The sequence below is a fragment of the Numida meleagris genome, chromosome 5 (genome assembly GCF_002078875.1).
Source record: "Numida meleagris isolate 19003 breed g44 Domestic line chromosome 5, NumMel1.0, whole genome shotgun sequence".
Taxonomy (NCBI): Eukaryota; Metazoa; Chordata; class Aves; order Galliformes; family Numididae; genus Numida; species Numida meleagris.
Window position 1 is genome coordinate 29,839,756 of NC_034413.1, and position 23,598 is coordinate 29,863,353.

General features: G+C 45.2%; 1 protein-coding gene and 2 long non-coding RNA genes across 11 annotated transcripts in view; 1 reads left to right on the forward strand and 2 right to left on the reverse strand.

Moving 5' to 3' along the window:
• The window catches only part of EGR2 (early growth response 2), a 2,514-nt gene extending 825 nt beyond the window's left edge, over window positions 1-1,689 (reverse strand). The window contains exons 1-2 of the mRNA XM_021398697.1: window positions 1,444-1,689; window positions 3-1,180 (exon numbers count right to left, since the gene is read on the reverse strand). Coding sequence (XP_021254372.1) covers window positions 3-1,180; window positions 1,444-1,621 — 1,356 coding nt within the window. The 5' untranslated portion in view covers window positions 1,622-1,689. The remainder of the gene's footprint in view (window positions 1-2; window positions 1,181-1,443) is intronic.
• The window catches only part of LOC110400007, a 73,280-nt gene continuing 52,745 nt past the window's right edge, over window positions 3,064-23,598 (reverse strand). For 6 of the 9 annotated variants that reach the window (XR_002439515.1, XR_002439518.1, XR_002439519.1 and 3 more), the window contains 6 exons: window positions 22,919-23,054; window positions 19,142-19,305; window positions 18,979-19,052; window positions 13,296-13,421; window positions 4,291-4,457; window positions 3,064-3,551 (listed from right to left, as the gene is read on the reverse strand). This is a non-coding gene — a long non-coding RNA (uncharacterized LOC110400007). The remainder of the gene's footprint in view (window positions 3,552-4,290; window positions 4,458-13,295; window positions 13,422-18,978; window positions 19,053-19,141; window positions 19,306-22,918; window positions 23,055-23,598) is intronic. The other 3 variants (XR_002439523.1, XR_002439521.1, XR_002439520.1) reach the window with 1 other exon arrangement.
• LOC110400008 lies at window positions 4,448-7,079 on the forward strand. Its single transcript, XR_002439524.1, has 2 exons — window positions 4,448-5,514; window positions 6,334-7,079. It is a non-coding gene; the product is annotated as an uncharacterized LOC110400008 (long non-coding RNA).

Sequence of the window (23,598 nt, forward strand, 5' to 3'; positions counted from 1 at the left end):
GCCCCGCTGCCGCCGGCTCCGGGCTGCGGGGCGGCGGCGGTTCCCGCGCCCTTGCGCTCCTTCTGGCGCAGGTGGATCTTGGTGTGCCGCTTCCTCTCGTCGGAGCGGGCGAACTTCCTGCCGCAGAAGTCGCAGGCGAAGGGCTTCTCGCCGGTGTGCGTGCGGATGTGGGTGGTGAGGTGGTCGCTGCGGCTGAAGTTGCGCATGCAGATGCGGCACTGGAAGGGCTTGTGGCCCGTGTGGATGCGGATGTGCCGGGTGAGCTCGTCGGAGCGCGAGAAGCGGCGGTCGCAGCCCTCGGCGGGGCAGGGGTAGGGCCGCTCGTGCACCGGCGTCTTGCTGGGCCGGTTGGGGTACTTGCGGGGCCGCAGGATGGGCCGCAGCGGCAGGTGGTGCGGGCTGTAGGCGCCCGCGGGCAACCGCGCGCCCTCCCCAGCGCCGCCGCCGCCGCCGCCGCCGCCTCCACCTCCGGGGGCAGAGCCGGGAGCGGCGCCCGCCGGGGCCGCCCCCATGGTGAAGTTGCGGATGGTGGAGAGCGGCGTGAGCGGCGGCGGGACGCGGAGCGAGTCGAGGGGGCAGGGGAAGGGCTTGCGGTCGGGGCCGGCGTGCAGCTCCCGCTGGCACTGGGGCGGCGGGAAGAAGCCGCCGTACTCGGGGATGACGGTGAAGAGCCCGCCGTCGGCCGCCGCCGCCTTCGGGGAGGGGTAGGAGGGCGGTGGGGGGAAGGGCAGCGCCCCGCCGCCGGCGGCGGGCAGGAAGGCCGAGGAGGGGTCCTGCGGGTACAGCTCCCCGCAGCCCGAGTAGGGCGGCGGCGGCGGCGAGTAGAGGTGCTCCAGCTCGGCCGGCGGGCCCTGCGCCATGCCGCAGCCCAGCGCCCCGGGCAGCGCGCCGGGGGAGGCGGCGGAGGCGGCGGTGGCCGAGGAGGAGGCGGAGGAGGCGGCGGAGGAGGCGGCGGAGGCGGCGGAGGCGGGCGCGCTGACCCCCTGAAGGATGCCCGCGCTCACGATGTTGATGATGCCCTCGGGGTAGCAGCCGGCGCCGGGGTACTGCGGGTCGATGGAGAACTTGCCCATGTAGGTGAAGGTCTGGTTGCGGGAGGCCGGGGCGCCGGGCGCGAAGCCGCCGCCATAGGGGAGCTCCAGGGCCCGCTTGTCACCCATGTCCACGCCGAGCATGCCGTCTGGGGGCGAAGTAAGGCAAGGCGAGGCGCCGGTCAGCACCGCGAGCCTCTCCGGCCCCGGCCCCGGCAGCCGCCCGGGGGGCGCGGGGCTGCGGCGCGCACATGTCGCGCCCCGGCCTCTCCCCCGAGCAGCTCCCGAGGAACCCCGGGCGGGCGAGTCCCGGGGGACCGCCGCCCCCGCCCGCCCCCGTAGCCGCCCGCCCGCCCGCCCGCCGCCCCGGCCTCACCGCTCCGCACCTGCGCGGCCGCACGTCTCCGCTTACCTGCGGCCACGCCGCTCATCTGGTCGAACGGCCCCGCGGGGTCGGCATTGGGGAAGATCGCGACCGAAGTTGGCAGCGCGGCGGAGATATCGTCCGCGGGGTAGATGCCCTCGGGCAGCTGGTGCGGGAACCCGCCGAGGGGCACCGGGATCTTGTCCGCCGCCTTGGCGGTCATCATGGGGGCGGCGGGCGGCCCGGGGAGCCGCGCTCCCGGCCGGCGGCGGGCGCTCGGGGCGGGGACGGGGCTCTCCCCTGCCTCCCGCTACCGACGCGGGGGTATCGCGGGGAGCCGGCGCGGAGCGGGCATGTGCGGGCGGGCGGCCGCCCCGTCGCGGCGGTGCCCCGGGAGAGCCGCGCTCCCGCCGCAGCTCGCGCTGGAGGACAAGTCTGGCGTAACTATTTATGGGGGCCCCCTGAATGCCCGGGACGTCACTGCCCATATAAGGACTGAGGAACGGGGCCCGGCGGTCACGTGGGCGCCCGCGTGCGGCCCCGCCGCCCCGCGCCCGCCCCGGCCCCCCGCGCCCCGCGCCCCGCGGAGGCGGCCCCGGCCCGCCCCGGCCCTGCGCGGCCCCCGGGGGCCGCCGCTTCGCCGGCAGCGCCCCTCCGCCCGCCGCCGCCGAGGGGGTATTCCGGTGGCGGAGCCCTTGTCCTAAAAAGGCGAAGATCCGGCCCCGCCCCGCTGCCCTTTTTAGGGCTCGTTCCGGAAAAATTAAAGCTCGGAAAGCAGAGGAGGTCCCGGGGCCGCCCCGCCGGACCCCGCTCACTTTCTTAGCAGCCCGTGACCGCAGAGCGGCGGGTCGGGAAAGCGCCGCGCTCGCAGAGCCCCGCTTCTCCTTTTCGCTCTTTTTTTTTTTTTTCTCAATTACGGGTGGAAAGAGCCGAGCGCGGCGGGCGCGGCGCTGCTTTTTTGGAAAGTGTCTGATCTATAAATACCGCCGCGAACGCGGAGCCGCCACGGCTGCCGACGAGAGCTCCGCGGCGGGGCTGGGGCGGGCCGGGGGCGGCGGGGGCACCGAGTGCCTCCCGGAGCCCCCCGCCCCGCCAGCGCCCGGCTCAGCGCCGCGCCGTGGAACCGGAGCCAACTGCAACGCGGCCCCGACGGCGGAGCGCACCGTACCTGCCCCGCGGCTGCCGGCCCCTCGGCCCTGCGGATGCCGGGCGCGGACAGAAGCTTCTGCCTGCCCTGCCCGCAGCTCCCCGGCGCAGCTCTGCCCGGGGCTGCTCTCCTGGGCGCAGCTCCCCTCCCGCTCGGACCTCGCTCCCTCTCCTCTCTGTCCTGAATCAGCCCCTGGCATTCAGCGCAGCCACTGCCCCATCGCCAGCGCCGTTCCCGCTCCCGTTTTTTATTTTCTTTGCACACCACCTCTTTCTGTGCGACATCTTCCATAATAAGGGGATCAAACCAAAGAGTGCTTAAATTCTTGCTTTTTTCCGAGTGCTAAAAATAACTTCCCCTGTGCCTCCCTTCCCAGGAGAAGCCAGTCTTTCATACGCTGTTCCCAAGCTCAGAGCTCACAGCCCCTACATCTTCTTGCTGATGAAGGTGTCAGATGTAATTATTGTTGAAAGCTGCATCCCATGTTACGTTCTTGTCACTAATCTCATTACTTTGGGATATTTCATCTCATGACTGTTTATTCCCCCTTTTAGGAAAACGACTCTCACATATGATCTGTAGCGTGCAAGGCCCCTTTTCAGAGGCGTGCAGGAATAAAAAACATCAACAGCCCAAGCAGCAGTAAGACACAGCCACATACGAGATGCTACAAAAGCACACTCCTCCTCCGAAGCAACAAGCCAGAGCATACACAAAAAGGCTAAACAAATTTCCGCCTTGCATTTTTAACTGCGGATAGCAACATTTGCAGGTCATAGTACATTACAGCATATGCTCAGGTGTCCCTATGGAACGCGGACTTACCTCCATGCTGGACTCAAACTGTCAGGTCATCTGCCTCACAGGCTCCGCTCCGTTCCTGCAGCACCTCACGCCCAGCTGAGAAAGGCTGTCTCAATTGCTCAGTTTTTGTTTCACTGCCTTTGGTGATGTTCCAGTTTCAATGCTTCTCCAGTCAGTGCAGAACCCAGGCGAGACAGGAGCGTAGCTAAAAAAGTAGAAGTTTCAGGGGCATTAGTCACGCTTTCTAAGGAACCACAGGCATAAAACAAGATATTTTCCTTTATGGGTGATCTGGGAAGTGCACACAGTAATTAGGAGTTGTATAATACTTGGTGGTTTTTTGTAAATGTTAATATACAAACATTTTGTTACTGGTTCTTTCTAGCACTTAATGTACAGCCAATACAGTTTGGCACGTGAGACTTAGCTGAAAGAAAGCTCGTGTTCCATTTCAGTAGGATTCTAGATATTTTCGTTTAAAAAACACAATCTCAATTTAAAAGTTAAATTGTGACAGAGAGACAGAGAGAGAGAGACAGGTTCTGGGAAATTTGACTGAGAAGTAGGAGCAATTGTATTGTACCTTTCCATTACAGCTGAGCTATAATTGGCCTCATCACTACTATGAAAGAACAAAATATTGGAATCTGTTGCGCAGTGGGACGAGTGACTTTACATTAATTTGAGAAACACGTAGCCCTACGTACAGCATCCTCTGTACTGAAAAACATCGTGGAGGTGTCAGATGCAGGCTTTAGCGATACTAGGCAGCATCTTCCTCTGTAATGTCCTCTGTGCCCACTGATGATACTCAGAGAAAGAAGAACCAAGGCTCAGCATCCCACCTTAACCTTCCCATAGCTCAGCTCCACCTTTGGGCTAACATGGCAAACGTAAAATTCTTCCACTGTGGCAAAGACTGACATGAATAACATTTAACGTACCTCCTGGCTAACTTCACCTAAGGAATACTGCTGTTAGTTGATGTTGTTGGTTAATTTTAAGAGCCTTCTTAAGGATGGGGTAAATGGTGTCTAATGTCCAGCCTTTACACAGACAACCAAGTCGCTCATCTTCTCTCAATGGGAGCTTTGTCTGGAGGCAGCAGGATCTGGTGGTGCAAGGCAACATGGAAACATAGTTAGTGCTTGGTCTTCGGGAACATGTTGACAGATGAAACTCAAATGTTTCTGGTCCCTTTTCAGATATTTGTGCTGTAGTGCTCTGCATGTGTTTTGTGCCTTTGATCCTCATTTGGCTGATTATCCTAGGCTCCAGGGGTAGGCCGTCCAACTCGCACTGACGTCAATGAGCCTTACATGCAAAAAATCCTACTGATTCCTTGTGGTTCCTACAAGCCACGTGGTTTCATATGACGGACAGATTGTTGGTGTAAATTGCCAAAGCCCCACTGACACCAAGGGAGAAGCTGCACTTCAGTGGCCCTGTGTGCGTGCAAGTCTCTGGATTCTCCCTGGACCCTGTGGCTTCCAAAGGCAAAACTACCCAATTTGCAGCCCCCTCCTCTGAAGCCAGTCAAGGTATTTTCACTAATTGATTTCAGATCATTCAGCAGTGAATCGGCAATGAACATAGAAATGCACACTGATTTTGTTTGGGTACCTTCCATTTTGGGATTCTCCAAAGGACAGAAGGTTTATTCTCACATGGAGTGGTTCTGCTTTCTCCCTGTACCTACGTGACATGTCTGACTGGATATAGCACTGACTAGAGTTCAGAGCTGAAGGGTTGAATTTCTTTTTCATTCCTCTCCTCGCCCCAGATTTTTTGTATTTGCTCTTTTAACAAGGTGCTAGCTGATGTTGCATTGGGTACATTTTCCTGCAGTTCTCTACTGCAAGTACCTGAGACATTGTCCTCGCCTCTGCACCTGAGCTTGAGAGTGGCTGAGGAAGAAAAGGCAGCTCATCATCTGCAGGAACTGGCAGCACCATTTAACCAGTTTAACTTCACACGTTTGTGTTGCTCCAGGGGGTTGCTATGCCTTTGTTGCAAAACTCATCTGACCTCGTGCACTAACAACAGTGATACCAGTAGGTCTGCTCGGGAAACACACCCTGCCACTTCCACTGTGCACCTCACTGCTTTGGAGGACATTAGCATGGCCTCAGCCCAGCTGGGAGCTGGGTCTCACTCCTCAATCAGAGGTGAGTGACCCTGTCTTTTGATGACGGCAAGGGAAGTCTGTCCTAAGTTTGTGCTGGATTCAGGGTGGGGTTTGTGAGTGTATTTTTTGTTGTGGTGCAGGTTGTTTTTGTTTCGTTTTGTTTTTGTTTGTTTGTTTGTTTTTAACGTTTCACATAAAAGAGAAGTTCTTGTCTCTGAAGCCATATTTCAGAGTATCACAAATCTGCCCTCTTTCGATGAGCGTAGATAGGTCTGGCATGTCCTCACAGGGAGAAATACTTGTTTACTAATGTTCTGTTTTACCAGGGGTGTCTGCTGGATTCCCAGTCAAAAGCCACTTACCACAGAGCTGATACAGGCTCTCAGCCCACAGTGGCTGGTCACTGAAACCCAGCGCCCAGCCAGGGAAACCGGCAGTAAACGTGAGCCTACAGAAAGCAGCTAGCTGCCTGACTGCTGGCGTGCCGAGGGAAGGGGGCGGTTAGGGAGCAGAGGAGGAGGCATCCCAGTCTGCCCTTAATTACGGTATCTTAAAACCACACTCTGCTGTTTTCAGCCAAGGCTCCTTGTTGTCTTAGGATGAATGCCTGTAAATAAGTAAATGACTTTATTGTGAGGATTTGGCTCAGGAGAGCCGTAGCAGCATCTCAAATGGTTATTTAAATATCAATAACATTTTCTAATTCAGGCTACAGAAATTAAACAAACTTGTGTGGAATCAGCAAGTTACTAGTATAACTGTGTGCCATAAACAAATACACATAACATAACAGAGAAAACTTCCAGTCAGATAAAAGCAACAGTAATCTTAGTCACCCCAAATCTATTTTTGTTTACAGACAACTCATTCTCGTTATTAAACACGCAGAACGCTTCCTGGATATTCCCGTACACGGTCGCGAGCATACGTGTTAAATCCGTGCTCCTGTCTGCTCACCTCGTGCAGCCCCGCGGGAGATGAGCGGCCCCGCGGGACACGGCACGGAGCGTGTGCGGCTCCACTGCCCTCTCCTGGGAGCAGGCAAGCCGGAGTTCCAGAGGACTCGGCCTGCAGAGCGGAAAGCTGCGTCTTAGGTCAATGCTCATGGTGTTTTGCCACAAAACGCCTCTCCAGAGCTTTGCACCACAGCTGTGCTATCTATGGAGACACAAACAGCCTGGCTGCGTCACAGATCCCACTGTCAGGGCAACAGGGCTGCCTGATAGTTGCAGTCCCACAGGCTACAACCCCCCTCTCCCCATAGCATTAAGGTCAGACACCAAGTGCCCCAGAGGGGCACTGCGAACACGCCACAGAGGGGGCATCCCAGCCCAGTGGCCCTCCACAGCCTGTCCCATGGGGCTGGGAGCACAGGGCAGCGGCCAGGAGGGCACTCTGCTCACTGCCACCTGCAGGGTCTCTCACTGCCCAAGAGCCTGACACCAACCATGCCACCTGGCCCAGAAGTTTCGCAGGTGGTCTGCAAACTGCACATTGCTCTGGGTCCAAAGTTGGCTGCTCCTCCACATGTGTATAAGCTGACTAGATAAAATAACAGCTCTGTACAATGCTCGCCTTGAAAAAAAAAAAAGTTGTGTCTCATAACAGGGAAAATAGACATAGCTCATACAATATACCATCCATTTGACAAGACTCTCAAAATAATGATGACTTTGTCTCTGAATAGCAATAGTCTGATTGCTAAGCTCTGTTTTCCACTCCTGTCTTCCAAAAGCAGCTTCATTTACTCTTGTATTTCCTGCTGTAATGCGTCTCCTGTGTTTTGTGTAAATACCTCTTGTTCAATAGCTGCACCAGTTCTTCAGTCCAGAGTGAGACTGATAGAGCACATCCCTTAACAAGGCAAGCAGCCTTCTTCCTCGAAGGACTGAAATAAAAGAAGTATAGCAAGTGTCACGCTTTCAGTTCTGGTGGTCCCATTACCTTGCATTTGGGTACTCAGAAAGCTTGTCCAGGCTTTCCAGATATACCCATTTTATAGGAAATGGAACTGGATAAGGCTCCAGAACTGGGTAAGGCTCCTTAATCTGAGCTGAAGAGAAAGGTCATATATTCCATCTCTTCTTAGCAAACCAGGAGAGAAAACTCTAGCAGCGTTTTCCAACCAGTCTTCTGAGAAGAGAAGCAGAGCAGCTCTAGGGAGTGTTTCTCAGAAACTCCCCAGCCCTCCAGGGAAGCTAGAGCCATTCACAGGATTTCTGGATTGCCAAGGACTCCTTTGTGTTTGCCCTGTCTGGGTGCTGTTTTTCACAACCTGTTTCCATTTATTCTCATTTCTTTGTTGCCTTAGTCTTAAACCAGTCTGCCGTGAGCCTCAAAACCCCTCAGCTCTTTGCTCTGGGTAAATCAGTCTGAGGGTGGTTCTGACTTTTCCTGAGTTTTTATCATCATTTGTTTCCTGCTCCCGAGGGCATGCCTAGATGCTCAAGTGTCACCAGAAGACCATCCTGACTGCAGACTCCTGAGAAGAGCATTGAGGTTCAGTGGCAGCAGATTTACCCAGTGGATGGCTTTCTGTCTGAAACTGCCAACCAAGTTTTTTTGGAGCAGACAATTTTTAAAAAATCCCACAGGAGATTAAAATAAGCAACTTGTTTTGCTTTAAAATTTCCAGGACCAGATCTTCAAGCAGTGTAAATTAACATAAGTTTTCTGATGCTCTAACCCTTACAATCTGAGTGCAAGTCAAAATTGAGCATGGTTTTATTTAAGGTTTGGTTACTTTTCAAGGCTGAAACTCAAACAGCTCCTCAGGGTGGGCATGGTCCTTTTTTATTCTGTATTTGGGTTGCTCACACCTCTTTTGCTGGAGTTTATTTCTATCTTTGATTTATTTTGTCTGCTGAGATGTACTGTCGTTACTCTTTCACCTCTCCTCTCATTCACGTCTCTCTCTTTACTCCCTATTGTCCAACCTTTTCAGCTCCTTTTCTCTCTTCCCCCTCCTGTCTTTCCTCTTCCTTGGTAGTTCCTTTTCCTTCCCCCTTATCTCAGCAATCGCTGCCAACAGCTATATTTGGAATAGAGTGGGAACAAGCTATTCTTGTGACTTTACTTTGAAATAACTGAGAGGAGCAGATGATTTTCTTTGAACAAATAGAGGATACATCGAGGAGAAGGCAGGCTAGTAATGTCAAAATTACATTGTTAGGGAATACCTGCCCAGCAGGTTTGTCTTTCCCAACTCTCAGGATACCTTGACTAGCTATGGGCTTTTTGTTTGCTTTGTTTTAGTTTTAAATCCTCCTTTTGTACAGAATTCCTCTTTCCAGCTTAGTAGCATGGGGTCCTAACAAAGGCCAACTCTTCATCACAGTGTTTGGGCACTTACACATCAAGGGGAATGACTGCCACCTAGACTCTCAGATGCTAGAATTAGCTGAAACAGGATATATACTTGTTCAGCACTTGAACTGAATGCTGTTGTATGTTCTAGTGTAGTCACAGGATACAGTTGCAGAGTCTCACTTTGAATAGGCTAGCACAGAAAAATCCTGGGAGGAACAACTTCCTATCGTGCAATGTGATTTCTCCATGTCCTCTCACATTAACTCCTCATCACCACCTGTTCCTCATCACCACGGTCATTTAAACTGTTGCAAGCAATACATTAGCATAGCCAATGAGATCCAGATCTATATGAAGAGGACAAAAAAGCATGTATTTCCCCCTGTACTCTGTATTTCTGTGTTTATATGATTAACTCCCACATTGGCAAACCAAACAAGAAAGGAGGCCAAATGAGAAATTCAGCATTATAGCTTAGTGTTTTGAGCCTGTGCCAGAAGAAGACCCAAGTATATTTGTCTGCTCTCAAGTGAAGCAGGTTCTAGTAAAACCATTCTGCTGTACACGCATTCGTGTGTGAAACTGCTTCATACAAAGAAAGATACATGAAATTATATGCAGAAAGATGTAGGGAAAAGATCTTTAGTTGCAAGTTAAAAAATCGAAGGCAGGAAGGCTGCTAAATGTTAGACAAGAAACTAGAAGGAAATGATTCTTCCATCCGTTGAGGACTTTCTGGAATTTTATAAATCAGCTAACACAGACCATCATGCTAACATGGAGCTCCAAGGTTGTCTCTGCAATAATTATTAATACATTCAGTTTGCCAACAGAATATGCGTCCACAGCAATATTTTAGGAGGGTAAGCTTGGCAGAGTTGCAACGTTTTTCTGTCAGACCATCTAAAAGGAAAAGAGGTAGTCTTCAAGCAAACGGACCCTTTTCCAGCTCCACGCTACTACTACCACCATCCTAGAGATCTTGAACATGCCATACCACATGGAATCTAAGCAAGGTGAAGAAGACTAAAAAGTGACATTGAGTTTCAGCACTACTCTAAGTCCTAGAGACTACTGAGTGTCTCTCCAGGCTTCTGCCCCTTAAAACTGAGCAAAGGAGAATTTGGCATATGCTGCAGGCATACATTAACATTTCATATTGAATTAAATGCAAGTGCAAAGACTAGGTATGTTTCATCAGTATCAGATGAGTTTTTTGTGATTTTGTACCACCATAGAAAGCAAATAATCATATAAGCCACAAGTTGGCAGACACAAATGAACTCCCAGGTATTTGGAGAGCACTGATAAATCCATGGCGAACTCAGAGAGGATTTAGCCTTTCCCTGTCACTTCTCAACCCTTGTCTCATTCTTACCAGCTTGCAAGCTTTCCTCTCTACCTCCTCAACTCCAAGTGTTCAGCACTGCTGAGTAACACAACCACAGAGTGATGAGAAAACTAAGTGCTGCATCACAAGTAGATACGACCACAACTGGCAAGAACTTTCCAAGCATCCCAAAAGAGACAATCTCTGTTGCCATAATGCTTAAAGAACCTGAGAAGAAAAGGTGTGAAAAAAGAGCAGCAGTGAAGAGGTGATGTTTTGTACTTACATCTATGAGAAATATCAAAGAACAGGAAGTATTCCCCCTGTGATGTACAATGGACTGTCCTTAAAGATAGGCTGAATAATCACATATTATGAAACTCATCTTGCGATTCAGGGCAGCGCTTGCGTTGGAGCATCACTAATACCACAGAGTCTGCAGCGTGCCTGAAGGGGCTGACCAGAGCTGATCTGGACTTTGCAGGCCTTCTGAATAGCACACCTTATTGTAACATGATTTAAAGTTGACAACATGTCTAAAAACACACACAATGTCAGAGAAGGAATGAAATGTTGCTTCTCTCTCTCTCTCCCCCCCCCAACCTCATTACAGGCTAAGGAAAAATAATGTATGGAGAATAATACTTCACCATCTAAAGTTTTTTTGGTTTCTAAATCTAGTGAAGAGTCATTGTATATTTTGACAGAAAAATGAATCAAAATAATAAAGTGAATACAAAATTATATTGCTGTCAATAATTTAATTTACACAAAATAGCACTGTGACATGGTAATTGTTATATATGATGCAGCATTCAGTATAATATTTGGAGAATGCATTATAGAAAGTCAACATTTAACTACTAAAATCAGCTTACATAATCAAAGCTGTCAGGGAATCTTTACAGTTTTATATTAATTTGAATGTAATTTACTATAGATGTGTCATTCTTAGAGGTGCTTACAATAGTTAATGATCTCTGCTTTTCCATTATAAAATCCTATTTTCAAAGGCTTATAACTTGGTCTTAAGAACTCTCAGCCCTCCGGCACATTTTCCTTTTCCTTTCAAAAACTACGTTAGACTTTTTAAACTTTTCCCTCAGAGCAGAAAGTGTGGTTACTTTCAAAATTCATTTTGAGGATTTGCTAATTTGCTGCTTGCTACCCAGGGATCTCAGGAAAAGAAAGGTTCGTCATGGTAGCTGAAGAAAACATTTCAGTTACATTCTTTTCTTCTGTTTTCCTGAATATTTTACCTCTGAGACCATTTTTCTTGCTGAAGAGTCTAAGTAACAGTGACAGGACAAGGGGGAATGGCTTCAAGTTGCGCCAGGGGAGATTTAGGCTGGACATTAGGAAATACTACTTTTCTGAAAGAGTGGTCAGGCGCTGGAACAGGCTGCCCAGGGAGGTGGTTGAGTCGCCGTCCCTGGAGGTGTTCAAGAAACGTTTAGATATAGCGTTGAGAGACCTGGTTTAGTGGGGTTATGTTGGTGGTAGGTGGATGGTTGGACTGGGTGATCTTGTAGGTCTTTTCCAACCTAGCTAATTCTGTGATTCTGTGATTCTGTAAGCATCTTCCAATACTGCATCCAAACCTATTCTTCATTCTTCTTTTTCTCCTCACTATGTGAACAACTAAGATGAACCAGAAATCGCCAAGGAATCTTACTTTTCAGCTCGCATCTCTTAAAGGTTATCCATTCAACCACAGCAACAGCAAAACTGACTAACTTGCTGTGTAAAGAAACTTGCCATCTGTGGGAACAAGCCAGGTTAAGACTGCCCTTTACCCTGGCCAACACTGCCTCACTGTGCCCTTGCCCTTCAATCTCAGCCTACCTTTGTTGCTCCCCCAGTACCCCTTGAGTAGCAGCCCCGTGCTTGCTGTGCTTACACAGCCTCTAGTACTGCTGGGTCGTGGGACTATGACTGTTTCTGACTGCTGGCCATCGGCTCTTTACCACAGCTCTCTGAGGCTCTGGATTTCAAGACCAGTTTGAGCATGGCAGGGAGAGGAAAGCCAAGGGGTTGGCAGCATTTAGTTGCTTCAGTGCTTTCTGCCCAGGAGGTAAGATACTGAAGACCAATTGTCCATAAACACTTTTTACTACCAAGGTCACGCTGTTTCAGGTTATAATAAACTCAGGATTTGAAAGGCAAATTGACAACACAAATATATTATCTGTAATGGAAGCAAAGTCAATTATTAGCTTGTCTTCTTTGGTAGATCTGCTCCAGTTCAGGGTCCAGTTTTCCTAAATCCTGCTCAGATTCACTTTTTTTTTAGATCCATGCCTGTAAGGTGTCATTTTGGGTTCCCTATCCCCTAGCTTTCTCTAACTTCAGACATATTAGAGTCAATGCGTGCAACTGTATCCAAAAGCTAAAATCAACAACTACGATGTAACCAGCTAGACGTGCATAGCTGTCACTTTCAGCGTCCCTTCATTTTCTGTGTGAGGATAAGGGCTTTTTCAAGCATTTTTGATACTCTATCTAACCACTTCCTTCAGTCAGTGCCAACACCTAGGCAAAATGCTTCCTCCCATTTTTGCAGCAATACTCTTCTTCCTTGTTTGACAAAACAAATATATCCCTTTCTAATAATTCGTTTATGTCACAAATCAGGTGGGAACCTCCTCTCCCTTATACATATTGAGAACAGCTCTGTAGCTTTGAACAAGAGATCTGCTGCTTACATATCATATTTTTGAAGCTGAAAAGTAAACTGTGTCACAGGCATGTTGTTCTGATGATGGACTTCGTTCAAAAAAAATATGATCATATTTAGACTGGATAGAACCGGTAACTGACTTATGAGTACCAAAGCAGTGAGATGGCGTAATTCTTATCTGGTGCAGATTACAACAAGAAAAATACTACTGAGAAAAAATGTCAATTTGATCCTCTAGATTCATTATTCAGTGATAGGAAGGAACTCTAGAAATGACTTTTCCCCCCCTTGGACATTCAACTGAACACAAGCATGGTGAGCATCTGGATAAACTATATTCTATAAAAACATCTGACACACTTAAGATGTTTATTCTGTTCTTGGAAAAAAAAAACAAAACTACTGTAAAACCAGCTGTAGAGAGGAATACTGGCTAAAAGTTTTTGGGTATTATTTCCTCGTTCCGTGTGTTGAGAAATCAGATCTAAATGATGAAACTTACAAATTGCCATAGTAGTCTGTGACCGCATGGATCTCTCCTTCTGCAGAATGAATGGGACCTGACAGCCACAGGACCTTAGGGGATGTTCTTCAAGATTGGATGATGATTCTTGCACTTTCACAGTCCCTCACAGAAAAAAAAAAAAAAAATCCATCAGACCAATTTATCTCCATTCAATATTTTTTACTCCTTGAATCTCAATGAAGAGGTTTTTCTCTGATGTAGGTAGCACTGCCCGCTCTCCCGAGGTTGACACCCACTTCATTCAAGTATTCCTAGTGCAACAGGGACATTAGTGGCTACTGGCTCACAGCCAACATCCCACACATTTCCTCTGCAGCAAAAATGCCTTAATTCTGACCCACTGTCTTTCAAGTAGATAGTGAAAAAAATCAGTCACAAAGAGCTTTGCTTTTATCTGTACTTCTCTTTCAGAGAGATCAGGGAAAAAAAAAAAAAAAAAAAAAAAAAGGGGGAATCAGACATTTTCCTTTCCTTTTTCAAGGTCCGTGTCAGCAAGGGTGAGGTTTAGTGAGTGCTGCTGTTAGCATTAGAGTCCAGAGAGAAGCTGAAGGCATTCATGTGGTGCTCACAGATTTGAGTAAAGGGAGTTTGCAAGCAGTGTAACAGCAGAGGGAGTGGATCACATTGCCTGCCAGTGACTGTATCCAGGACCTCTCCTACTCAGCAGCTCTTCCACAAACCACTCTTTCTGAATCAGTTCAACCAGCAACTACTGTAAGAGAGCTTGTTTTTTTTCAGGCAGAGCACTGAAAAAAGATCAGAAGGGACAGAAACTCTTGGCTGCCAGCTGAACTTTTCCATCTTTGCCATAGATACGAAGAACACTGCTGATGTTATCTGGTAACTACAGCGCAGCATGTTCTGAGCCCAGCATCTGAACAGGTAAGAAGAGAGTGTACAAACTTGTGAACTCGGCATATTACAGGCCTGATTCTGCCACCAGTAATGGTTTCAAGTTGTGACAAATTCTGCAACACATGCATTCTTACACCCACAAAAGCCAAACAAGTGCATGGGGAAAAAAAAAAAAAAGAAACTGTGGAACAAAGCTGTCCATTTCATAACTCCACTGCACAGAAAAAATCAGCAGAGATAACAGGTCTGATATTCATTAATCCAGCTGAGCACAGGTGAAGAGAGGTACAGTGATGTTTACAGGGGAAAGGGGAACCCAGGATTGCAATCTGTGATACCAGAAGGGCCAGAATCAGAAGCCAGGGAGAAGAAAAGTGTTGAAAAACCATTTAGTTACTTCCCAACAATGTATGCTGCTGTCAGGATGAAAACAAAAAACAAAACAGCAACAAAAAACAAAACAGCAACAAAAAGCCCTACCCTCCAAGGTAACAAGTTAGGGACCCATAAATATTTGGGGGAATAGGTTAAGAGAATAAATATAAATCAAAAAGATACAGGAAAAGCAAAGCCCAGAGATAATGACAACTCAGGGAAAAATCAACAAGTGCAAGGCAGATGGCCCAATCTTGTAAAACAGACAGAAGAATAAACTACCTTATTCAAGACAATGAAGTCTGGATGAAACAAGAAAGATAACTAAAATGGAAAGAAAGGAATAAATTAAAAGAAACCATTAAATTGACCTTTCATAAATAAAATTTCAAATGTTGCACACATGCAAATTTGAGAAGTGGGATGGCTGGAAGTTTGGAGACAATAAAGAAAATATTCAATTCTTGCTACCAGGGATATACATGGATTTTGAATGGTGATTAGATGTGCATCGTGCTGGTCCAGGTGATTACGAACTGGGAAAAAATTGCATGGAAAGCTAAAAACTCAAGGAACAAAACCAAAATAGTAAAAAGAACGTAAGTTAAAATACAACCAGAGAAAAATGACAGCAGGAATGATTTCAGAAAAAGAGTTTGGATAAATTGGATAAAACAGAGGAAAAGACTGAGACCTGTCATTGCCATGACACTTGCATTACATCTCACTTCCAAGTGCAGAGTCCAATTTGGAAGAAGGAAAGAAGCAGAACATTTTCTTTATGGAGGAAAAAAGCCTTCTTTCTTTTGCAAGTTCCTGTGTCAGTAGCCATTTTATGGGGCTGCCAGTCATGACAAATCAACTGAAAAGCCAGATCATTTTCTAAAGCATCTACCTTCCTAGAGAAAGATTTGAAAGTTGTCTGTGTACAATCCAGCTGCTGCTTTTAATCTTTTCCTGACAACAGTAGTTGTTTTATTACTTTGACAGTCATTTTTAGCCCATGAATAGTACCACAGTCCTTGTAAGATAGGAAAATTCTTTTGATCTACAATTTCATAAGGTTTAGCAATGGACAAAGGATTTTTCCGGTACACTTGATCACACACTTGCTGAAGTTTAGGCTTAGAGCCATTAAAAAGGCACTGAACCACCCTTTTGGAGAAAAAACAAAAATCCTTTTTGATGAATAATGACTGCCAGAAAAAAAATAATTTTTTACAAAAATAATATCTACTAATGGAAAATTAAGAGCAAGGTTATTCCTGAAGTAACTGTGATACATAGCCAAAATCAATTATAACTTTCACGGTTTTAATATAGTATCGTCTATAGGATAGAAAGCATGGATGCAAGATATGCATTGTACGTAGGTATAAAAAGGGAAGGCATTTCTAGCTGTCTGTAGTAACTAAGAGAAAATGGGAGAAGGTTCAGGCAGTCACAGAGAAATTTTCTAGCTTAATGCCTTGTTATATTTGCTCTACAAATAAGAAATGTATGCTTTGTGCATATCTACGTATGGGGAATATGTAGATAAGATGCTGAATTACAGTCTAATTTATTTGAGTCCTCTATTCTAAAATAAAAGTGCAGCAGACAGTACATATATATGTACGTACACATACATAAGTGTATATCTATATCACCCATGTAAAACCCATCGTATCTGCATACTTTTTTAGCAACTGAACTGATGAAGTCTAGCCTGATTTTCTTTGAAAATTGTCCACGTTGCGTAAGGACATTCATTTCTAAAAATCCACATCAGGTTTACAATTTAAGCAGAGTAAAAAGAGACAATCTTCTCTTTTGCTGGGTGCAGTTAGAAACGAGTCTTGTCTTGATAATTAGACAAGACTGGTCAGGAGATTAAAGGAAGACTCAAGTAAGGACAGGATTTCCTCTCCCACTCCTTGAACTGTTCAATTATTCACTTATTTGCAGTATTTCTCAAACAAAAACATTGGATTTCATACATTTCACTGGATAGCTTCAATTTCTAATCTCTTGAAATTTCCACAGAATTCTCTGAGGTCATATTTTCTGGCAAAACACCATCCTGATCCCTACAGTCATGACAAAAATATTTTGCTCCAGCATTTTCAGACATTTTCAGACATATCTCAAGTTGCTCTTTGGTTTAACTACATTCTTCTAACAAAATGCTGATACTTCTCTGTACAACTATTAAAAAAGAAAATAAAAAAAAAGAAAAGAAGGAAAGGAAGGAAGAAAGAAGGAAAAAGGGAAAAGAAAATGAAAAAGGTAAAAATCTTCCGCAGTCAGCCTGAACTGACCCTACTATCACTGACCTGAAGAGATCAGCTCCCAGTGCAAAAAGGGATCTTCACCTGTGTTTCTCTAATTTTCCAAGTTTCTAAATGAAAGGCTGTTTAAAGGCCCAACCTTGCTCTAGCCACTTAAAGCTATGTTTTCAACCCCACCGTTTTGGAATAATGCAAAACTCTGAGCTTCATATATGCAAAATTATTCTTTCCATTCCTTCTTCCAGTCTAGGAAGACTCAGAAGAAATAACTTTGTTTCCGTGGTTGTTAGTTATATTTAGAAGTTCCTTCAGTACATCAGCTTCTTGCATCAGACTGGACTCACAATGTGCCTGAGCATTTGCCCACTCCACTCTGTTAACTGAGTAATTCCATTTCCTTATCGACTGTTGGAATTTCCCTTTTAGACTTCAGTTCACTGAAGAGGGAAAGATGCACTTAGGAAAACACAGCCCTGTGTTTCTGCATACCTTTTGCCAACATCTTGCAGTGCTCAGGATAAAGTATTTTGCAATAAAAATGAATGAAAATTTGAAAGCAGAGTTGTGGTTTGTTTGTTGTTTTTTTTTAATCTATTCCAACTGCATCTTATGTGGATGTACTCTTTTCTGAGCACTGTACACAATTAAGGGGAGCTCTGGCCCTACCAAAACCAGGAGCAATGGCCCCAAACAAAGTGAGTTGCTGCTGCCAACTGTTCCCAGCACAGCAATGACTGGGGAGCTCTTGCTAACCCAAATTGCCACCAGTTGCCATTATGCAGCTGCCAAGGAAATTATCGCATGTACAAGGCAGCAACTCTAGAAAGCTTGCAGGAACTTTGTGGAAATGGGACTAGTTAAGCTTCAGAGTGCAGTCATGCTTATTTAACTGACAATTTACGTCTGCAAAAGCATCAGTTTCTTCACAAATTATTCATCAAAAGATCAGCTCCATGTTTTCTGATTCACAATACTGACTTTCAGGATATTCAATCTGATAAAATTGAAGTAGGTATAAATAAACAAATGTGGCACTATGCTAAATTACTAATTATGCACCAAGTTACACAGCGTTATAAGTATATACAACATTGGGAGCTTGTGAAAGATGTCTGTAAAAAGGAAAGAATATTATTGACATGATCAGAAACTTATAGCTTCACCTGTTTTGGCTAAAAATGTGTTATTAATTTACAAGTTGTGATTTAGAATATGATACCTCTATGTGATGTTTCAATGTTCTACACACTGTACATAACAGCAATCTGCCTAGTCCAGTGCTCTGTCTCTGGCAATATGCACTCACAGACAATTTTTTACAGAGAAACATACAAAACTGCACATTTAGAGCCATCCTCCCTTTGTATACTCACTGACATGACAACAACCTGAGCTACAGCTAGTCTAGATCATATTCAAAAGTTACTGACAGATAGCTTTTCTCCTGGGAGATACCCCTTGGTCACATTAGCGGAGTATTTTCTCATAGCATCCCTCATGCTTCAAATGCTTTGAATATACCAGATACCACAAATGTTAGAGTATGCGATTTGTTGTTAAAATAACAATTTACTTCAGAATTTCAGTTGTAAGATACAGCCATTCTTTCATCATTCTGTTTGGGATGAGAGAAACAATAGAGAGCTTTACACGTTGGAAGGTGAAGAAAAGAGAAAGAAAAATGAAAGTTCCCTTCTCAACAGGAAATAAAGGACCATGGAGTCAGTCTCTCGGCATCAACAGACTCAGATCATCTCTTGCAGAAGGAGACAAGTGTTCTCTTATGAATTACAGTCCCAGTTGAAGTTTGCCTGCGTAGCTGAGCAAATCATAAACATAAGGCTCTTAATTAGCAGATACAGCTTTTCCAGGGACAGAATGCTGACTGGGAAATCACTTACTTCCTAGACATCCAGAGTTTCAGTCATCAGCCTCAAGACAAAAGAAAGGGAGAGGCCAAGAGACACTAAGCTGAGCTTATATTGTCCTTCCTGCAAAACCTCTTCCAAACACTTACGGGTGAGTGTCTGCTTCTGTTCAGATTCAGCACTCACACCTTCTTACCTTCCTCCTCAATGTGACAGTAAGCATTGCAGCAGTCACATTCTCCCACATCTTTCTGGGGAGGAAGGATACTTGTTTTCTCTGGATTCACTTACCTCCCCTGAGGTACCACCGGACAAGGGAGCCTGTCGCAAAATGTAGATCACTGTTCTCTCAGTTTCATGGTAACCTAAAAAAGGAATTACACTGACATTAAAAAAAAAAAAAAAAGTTTAAACAACTAAAGAAGGACTCCTGTGGCCAATAATACCCTCACACCTCATTTCTCTGTCATTCTCTCAGCAGTCAGTCCTGACTGGAGTGTTGCAGCATCATTCCAACAGTGCTTGGCAGAAGCACTGTCAAATCCTTTGCCTCCCAGTTCCCATCTTCTCTCACAAATCAGAAACCACTTTGTATTACTGGAGACGAGGAGACATCCTCTAGGGTAAAAGAGACAGAGCATACATAAGGAAACTGATGAAATATCAAAAATAGTTCTTCAGCATTTGTGTAGGTTTTATGTGTGTTGTATGAATTTACCTGTTATCCAAAATTTCTTACATTTCACTAAGAGCATTTAGTTTGAAGACTGGGGGAAGTGGTATTTCATACAAACAAATGAGGCTGCATTACAACTACAGATGTTTCTTTCAAACACACAATGCTGTAACAGTTCAAAAATACCCCTGCAAACCTTTTAAGGGTAATGTCGATGAAGTCCCGCATTTGCATATTGATGTTTCTAAATCCAGCAGACTCACCTCTCTTAAAGCTCCCCTCAATTTTCTATGAACAGTTCTATAAATAGAGGAATTGTCTGTATCTCTGACAAACTCAGTATCAATATAAAATTTTTGAAAAAGTTTTCAGAACATTTTCAATAAATGCAATATTGTGATGCATTTTAAGATCTCTTAATAGAAAGGAGAACACATTGCTAACAAGTTTCCAGAGCTGGATATGTAGGGTTGCTGGTTTTCTTTTCATTATTAAATTTGGACGAAATTGCAGAATTGATTGTAATCTTGCCCCTTAGCACTTCTTTGCTGTGAGATATCCTCATAGTCCGTTTAAATTTAATTTAACAAATATGCCTTAAAAATGGGGGTTTTGAAAAAATGAAATGTCCCGCATCCCTGGTACTGAAAGGTGAAGTGGGCTATATTTAGAATCACATTTGCAGAAAGCGAACACCTCAATAAATGCTCTGTGTGGCCATTTGTGACAGAAAGTTGTGTGTTTGCCAGTGCAACCTTCATTTTTTACTTTAATAGTACAAGCCAGAATAAATATTGTCTCCACTCATGTGACAGCCCTTAGATAAAGCAGACTTGGCCCAGTTGATTAGGAATACGTGTCAAACACAGATAATGGGGGAATCCCTTTCACCAGTGTCACACAACCTCAACAACCATAATGAGACCAATTTAATGAGCCTTCTGTTTTATGAGAGATATTAATTGCAGTCCTGTCACATAATGTACAATTCAAGATCAAATATGTAAAAAGGAAGGAGATTGCATTTCATTCCATTTTTGTCATGATTATAAATTTTCTTGTGGCATCATGAATCTCCCCCCTGCTGATCTAAATATTCCAGGTGGCTGATACCACCATAGAACAATGTGTATTGTTATGAAGGCTGTTGAACACCAGAAGAATGCCAGGCTTTTTGTTCACCTTTCTGCCATTATAATTTTTATTCTACTCTAGGCAATTTTTTCCCTCTTTTTTTTCCCCCTTATTTTATTTCTGTCTTTTTGTTTGTTTGGTTGGTTGGTTGGTTGGTGTTGTTTTATTAAGAGCACAAAAGAAGGCACCATTCCCATGTATTCATCCATGAGGCTGCTTCCTCATCTCTCACTGGTATGGTATTCCCACAAATGCTTTTGCAAGTGTCGTCTTTGGAGCAGCTCAGAGACTCGCAATTAAGCACACATCTAAGCATTGCACCGGACTGGAGTACAAATTATACTTATGCATGCAAATCAGAATTCACCATACGGTATTCCAAAAGATATGTCCTCATCCGATTACTCTTTATAACAGAACATGTGCTCTCCATTTGTGTGTCATAAAAGCTTTGCGTTGCTAAAGCATGCACTCTCAGACAGGACTCCTTTGATTGAAGGAGAGGATTGTCCTGCCAGGTGACAGATGCTCGTGGCTGCAGCACAGCATCAGGGATGCTCTCCCACACTGCATCCTCACCTGTGAGTCAGAGCAGCTGCAGGCTGATCACCTGTACATGGCAGATGCTGAGCAGTGGGCGCTGCCTGCACGTGCATCATGGCACTGACCAGTTTTTGTTCACCAGATTGCATGTCTGCTTGTATTGGGGATTTACTTTTAAAATTAATTCTAACTTTGTCACTTCAGCAGATGTAAGGTACTTTCTAACCATATCAAGGCTTTCTTCTCGCAGTGGGTACCTCTGCAACGAAACGCAGTGGCTGCAAAGCCATGACTGCAATATATTCTGCTCCAAATTATTCCCCAATTATACCAAAGTAGTAGAAACTTAGAAAATCTTTGTTCTTTCTCCGAATTCAGTCATCAGGTCAGGAGAATTCAGTTTGCTCTGAGATACTGCAACAGCTGAACCCGAAGGCTGTTCAGAACCCTAAATCTTTTGTCCTGGCAGGGCCAGGAACTCCAAAAATGGGCTATGTACAACCTGTACCCCCATGGTGTTGGTGATAGGAAGGTTGACTTTTTCTCCTGACTGATGGGTTAAGATTAGCCCAAAGATGGGCTACTACTTCTACAAAATATATTAAGAGAGTTGCAGAAATGTTTAGCAGTTAGGAAGGGCTTTACACACAAGCCTGAGTTGCTTTTGCAGACAGCTTGGGAGATCATAACAGAGAGTCTAAAGCTGCTTGCTTGTCCAGGCAAGACCAAGGTGACCAGCTGAGTCTTAAGGGACTTTGGGTGATGTGTCAGGCAGTTTCTAAGAAACTTTCATACATTGGTACCATGAGTTAAGTCTGCCATTTTTTTGCACAAAGCTTGCAGATTCAGGAAATGCAGAGCTGAAATTCAGTCAGCCGCACACATGCTGCAGAATTTAAAGCATGGTGTAAGTGTCAGACAAATGAAATAAAACATTGAAACATACACTTTCTCAAGTCTTGCTTTATACAGTAAAATATTTGCTTGCTTTAGGACATCTCTCTGAGAGACAGTGGTTCCTAAATCCCATCTTCAAGAAGTGACTCGGGGCCCAGAAACGCAAATATGTATTTTGGAGTCCTAATTCTTGTTTTAAAAATCCCAGCTAGAGTTTACCTGCATTTTAAGTATCTGAGACCTGAGTAACTTCATGAATCCTGACCAAGGAGTTTAATTTGTTTCTGAAAATAGGTGTTTTAAAAATTATAAATATGCAATCCACAATAGTAAGAGCTCAGCACTTGTTCCTATACTTGCTGGACCAGAAGGCAAGTCTGGCACTGGTAAGCGCAGTTCTTTACTGCTCATATGGAAATTCTGAGGTCATTCCAGGTGACCCTATGCAGAGATAAAAGGACCGACAGAGTTTCTGTCAGCAGTAGCTTCTGATTGTAAGAAAAAAAGAAAATGCACAGACGTGAGTGCATTCTCTGGTAAAATTGTTGATTAATACTTCCACGATTATTTCGTGATTTTTTTAAAGTTTTCATTAACGGAAAATAATATGGTAAAGCAGTGTCATGCATTATTTCATACTCTGCACATTGACCATATCTTTTTCTGAGATTCTTCATTTTATTTTTCTTGAAAAGTATCACCTACATATAAGCTACTAAATTAAATACAGGAAGTTGTCTTCTAGGAGTTCCCTTCCACATTTTGAACATGAAAGAGTACACTAGAATACTGATAACTCAGTGCAGTATTTTAACGTTGTAAAATACAGTCATTTTCAGTAATTGAAATGACTTATCAAGAAAAAAAGATTGAATATATTAACTAATTTTGATTGTCTTTTATACTGTCACATCACGAGCAAATAAGAAACTCAGGTATGAAAAAGCAGGATTTGCTCTCTCCTGCAGGGAGATCACTTACCCACTGAGCTGGGACAGACCCTTCTCTGTGACCTCTGTGAAATTTGCCCCCCCGGCTCCCCCGCAGTTAACACGTTCTGAAGATCATCCTTTGTCTCAGTGCCACTGGTCACATACTAGCAAAGGACTCTGCTACACTGAAATCAATCAAACAAACTGCTCTAAGCTTTAATCTTTTGCACAACAGCCAAAGCAACAGAGAGTGCCATCTCGTGAGTCCCGTATTTGTAAGCATTCAGCAGAAGAAGTGTATGTGACAGATTGCCTTCTCTGTGATCAACATGCCGATTGATATTTTTACCTTGTTCTGTGATAGCTGCTTCTTAAATAAAGCACCTAACGAGTAAATAATAGCAAAGGCAAATTGGTCCTTGTAAACAGAATTTCAATAGTATACAGAAAACAAGCCTTCCAGTTTACAGGAAAACTCAATTTCACAGGATCAGCATTAAAATGCCCTGGAAGTGGTGCTCCCCAGCTCTGCTGCCTGCGCAAGGAATGCAGTATGCTGTTCTAGTGTTTTTTAACAGCTTTTCCAGAACATCTGAAATGCCTCAGGAGAACAGACACCTGACATCCTCTGGACCCCTCAGTTTGCTCATCCTGCACGACAGTGGCCGTTCAGCTCTGGGATTCTGTAAACAGCAAAAGCACCTGATAGCCCTTGATTCAAGGTGGCAG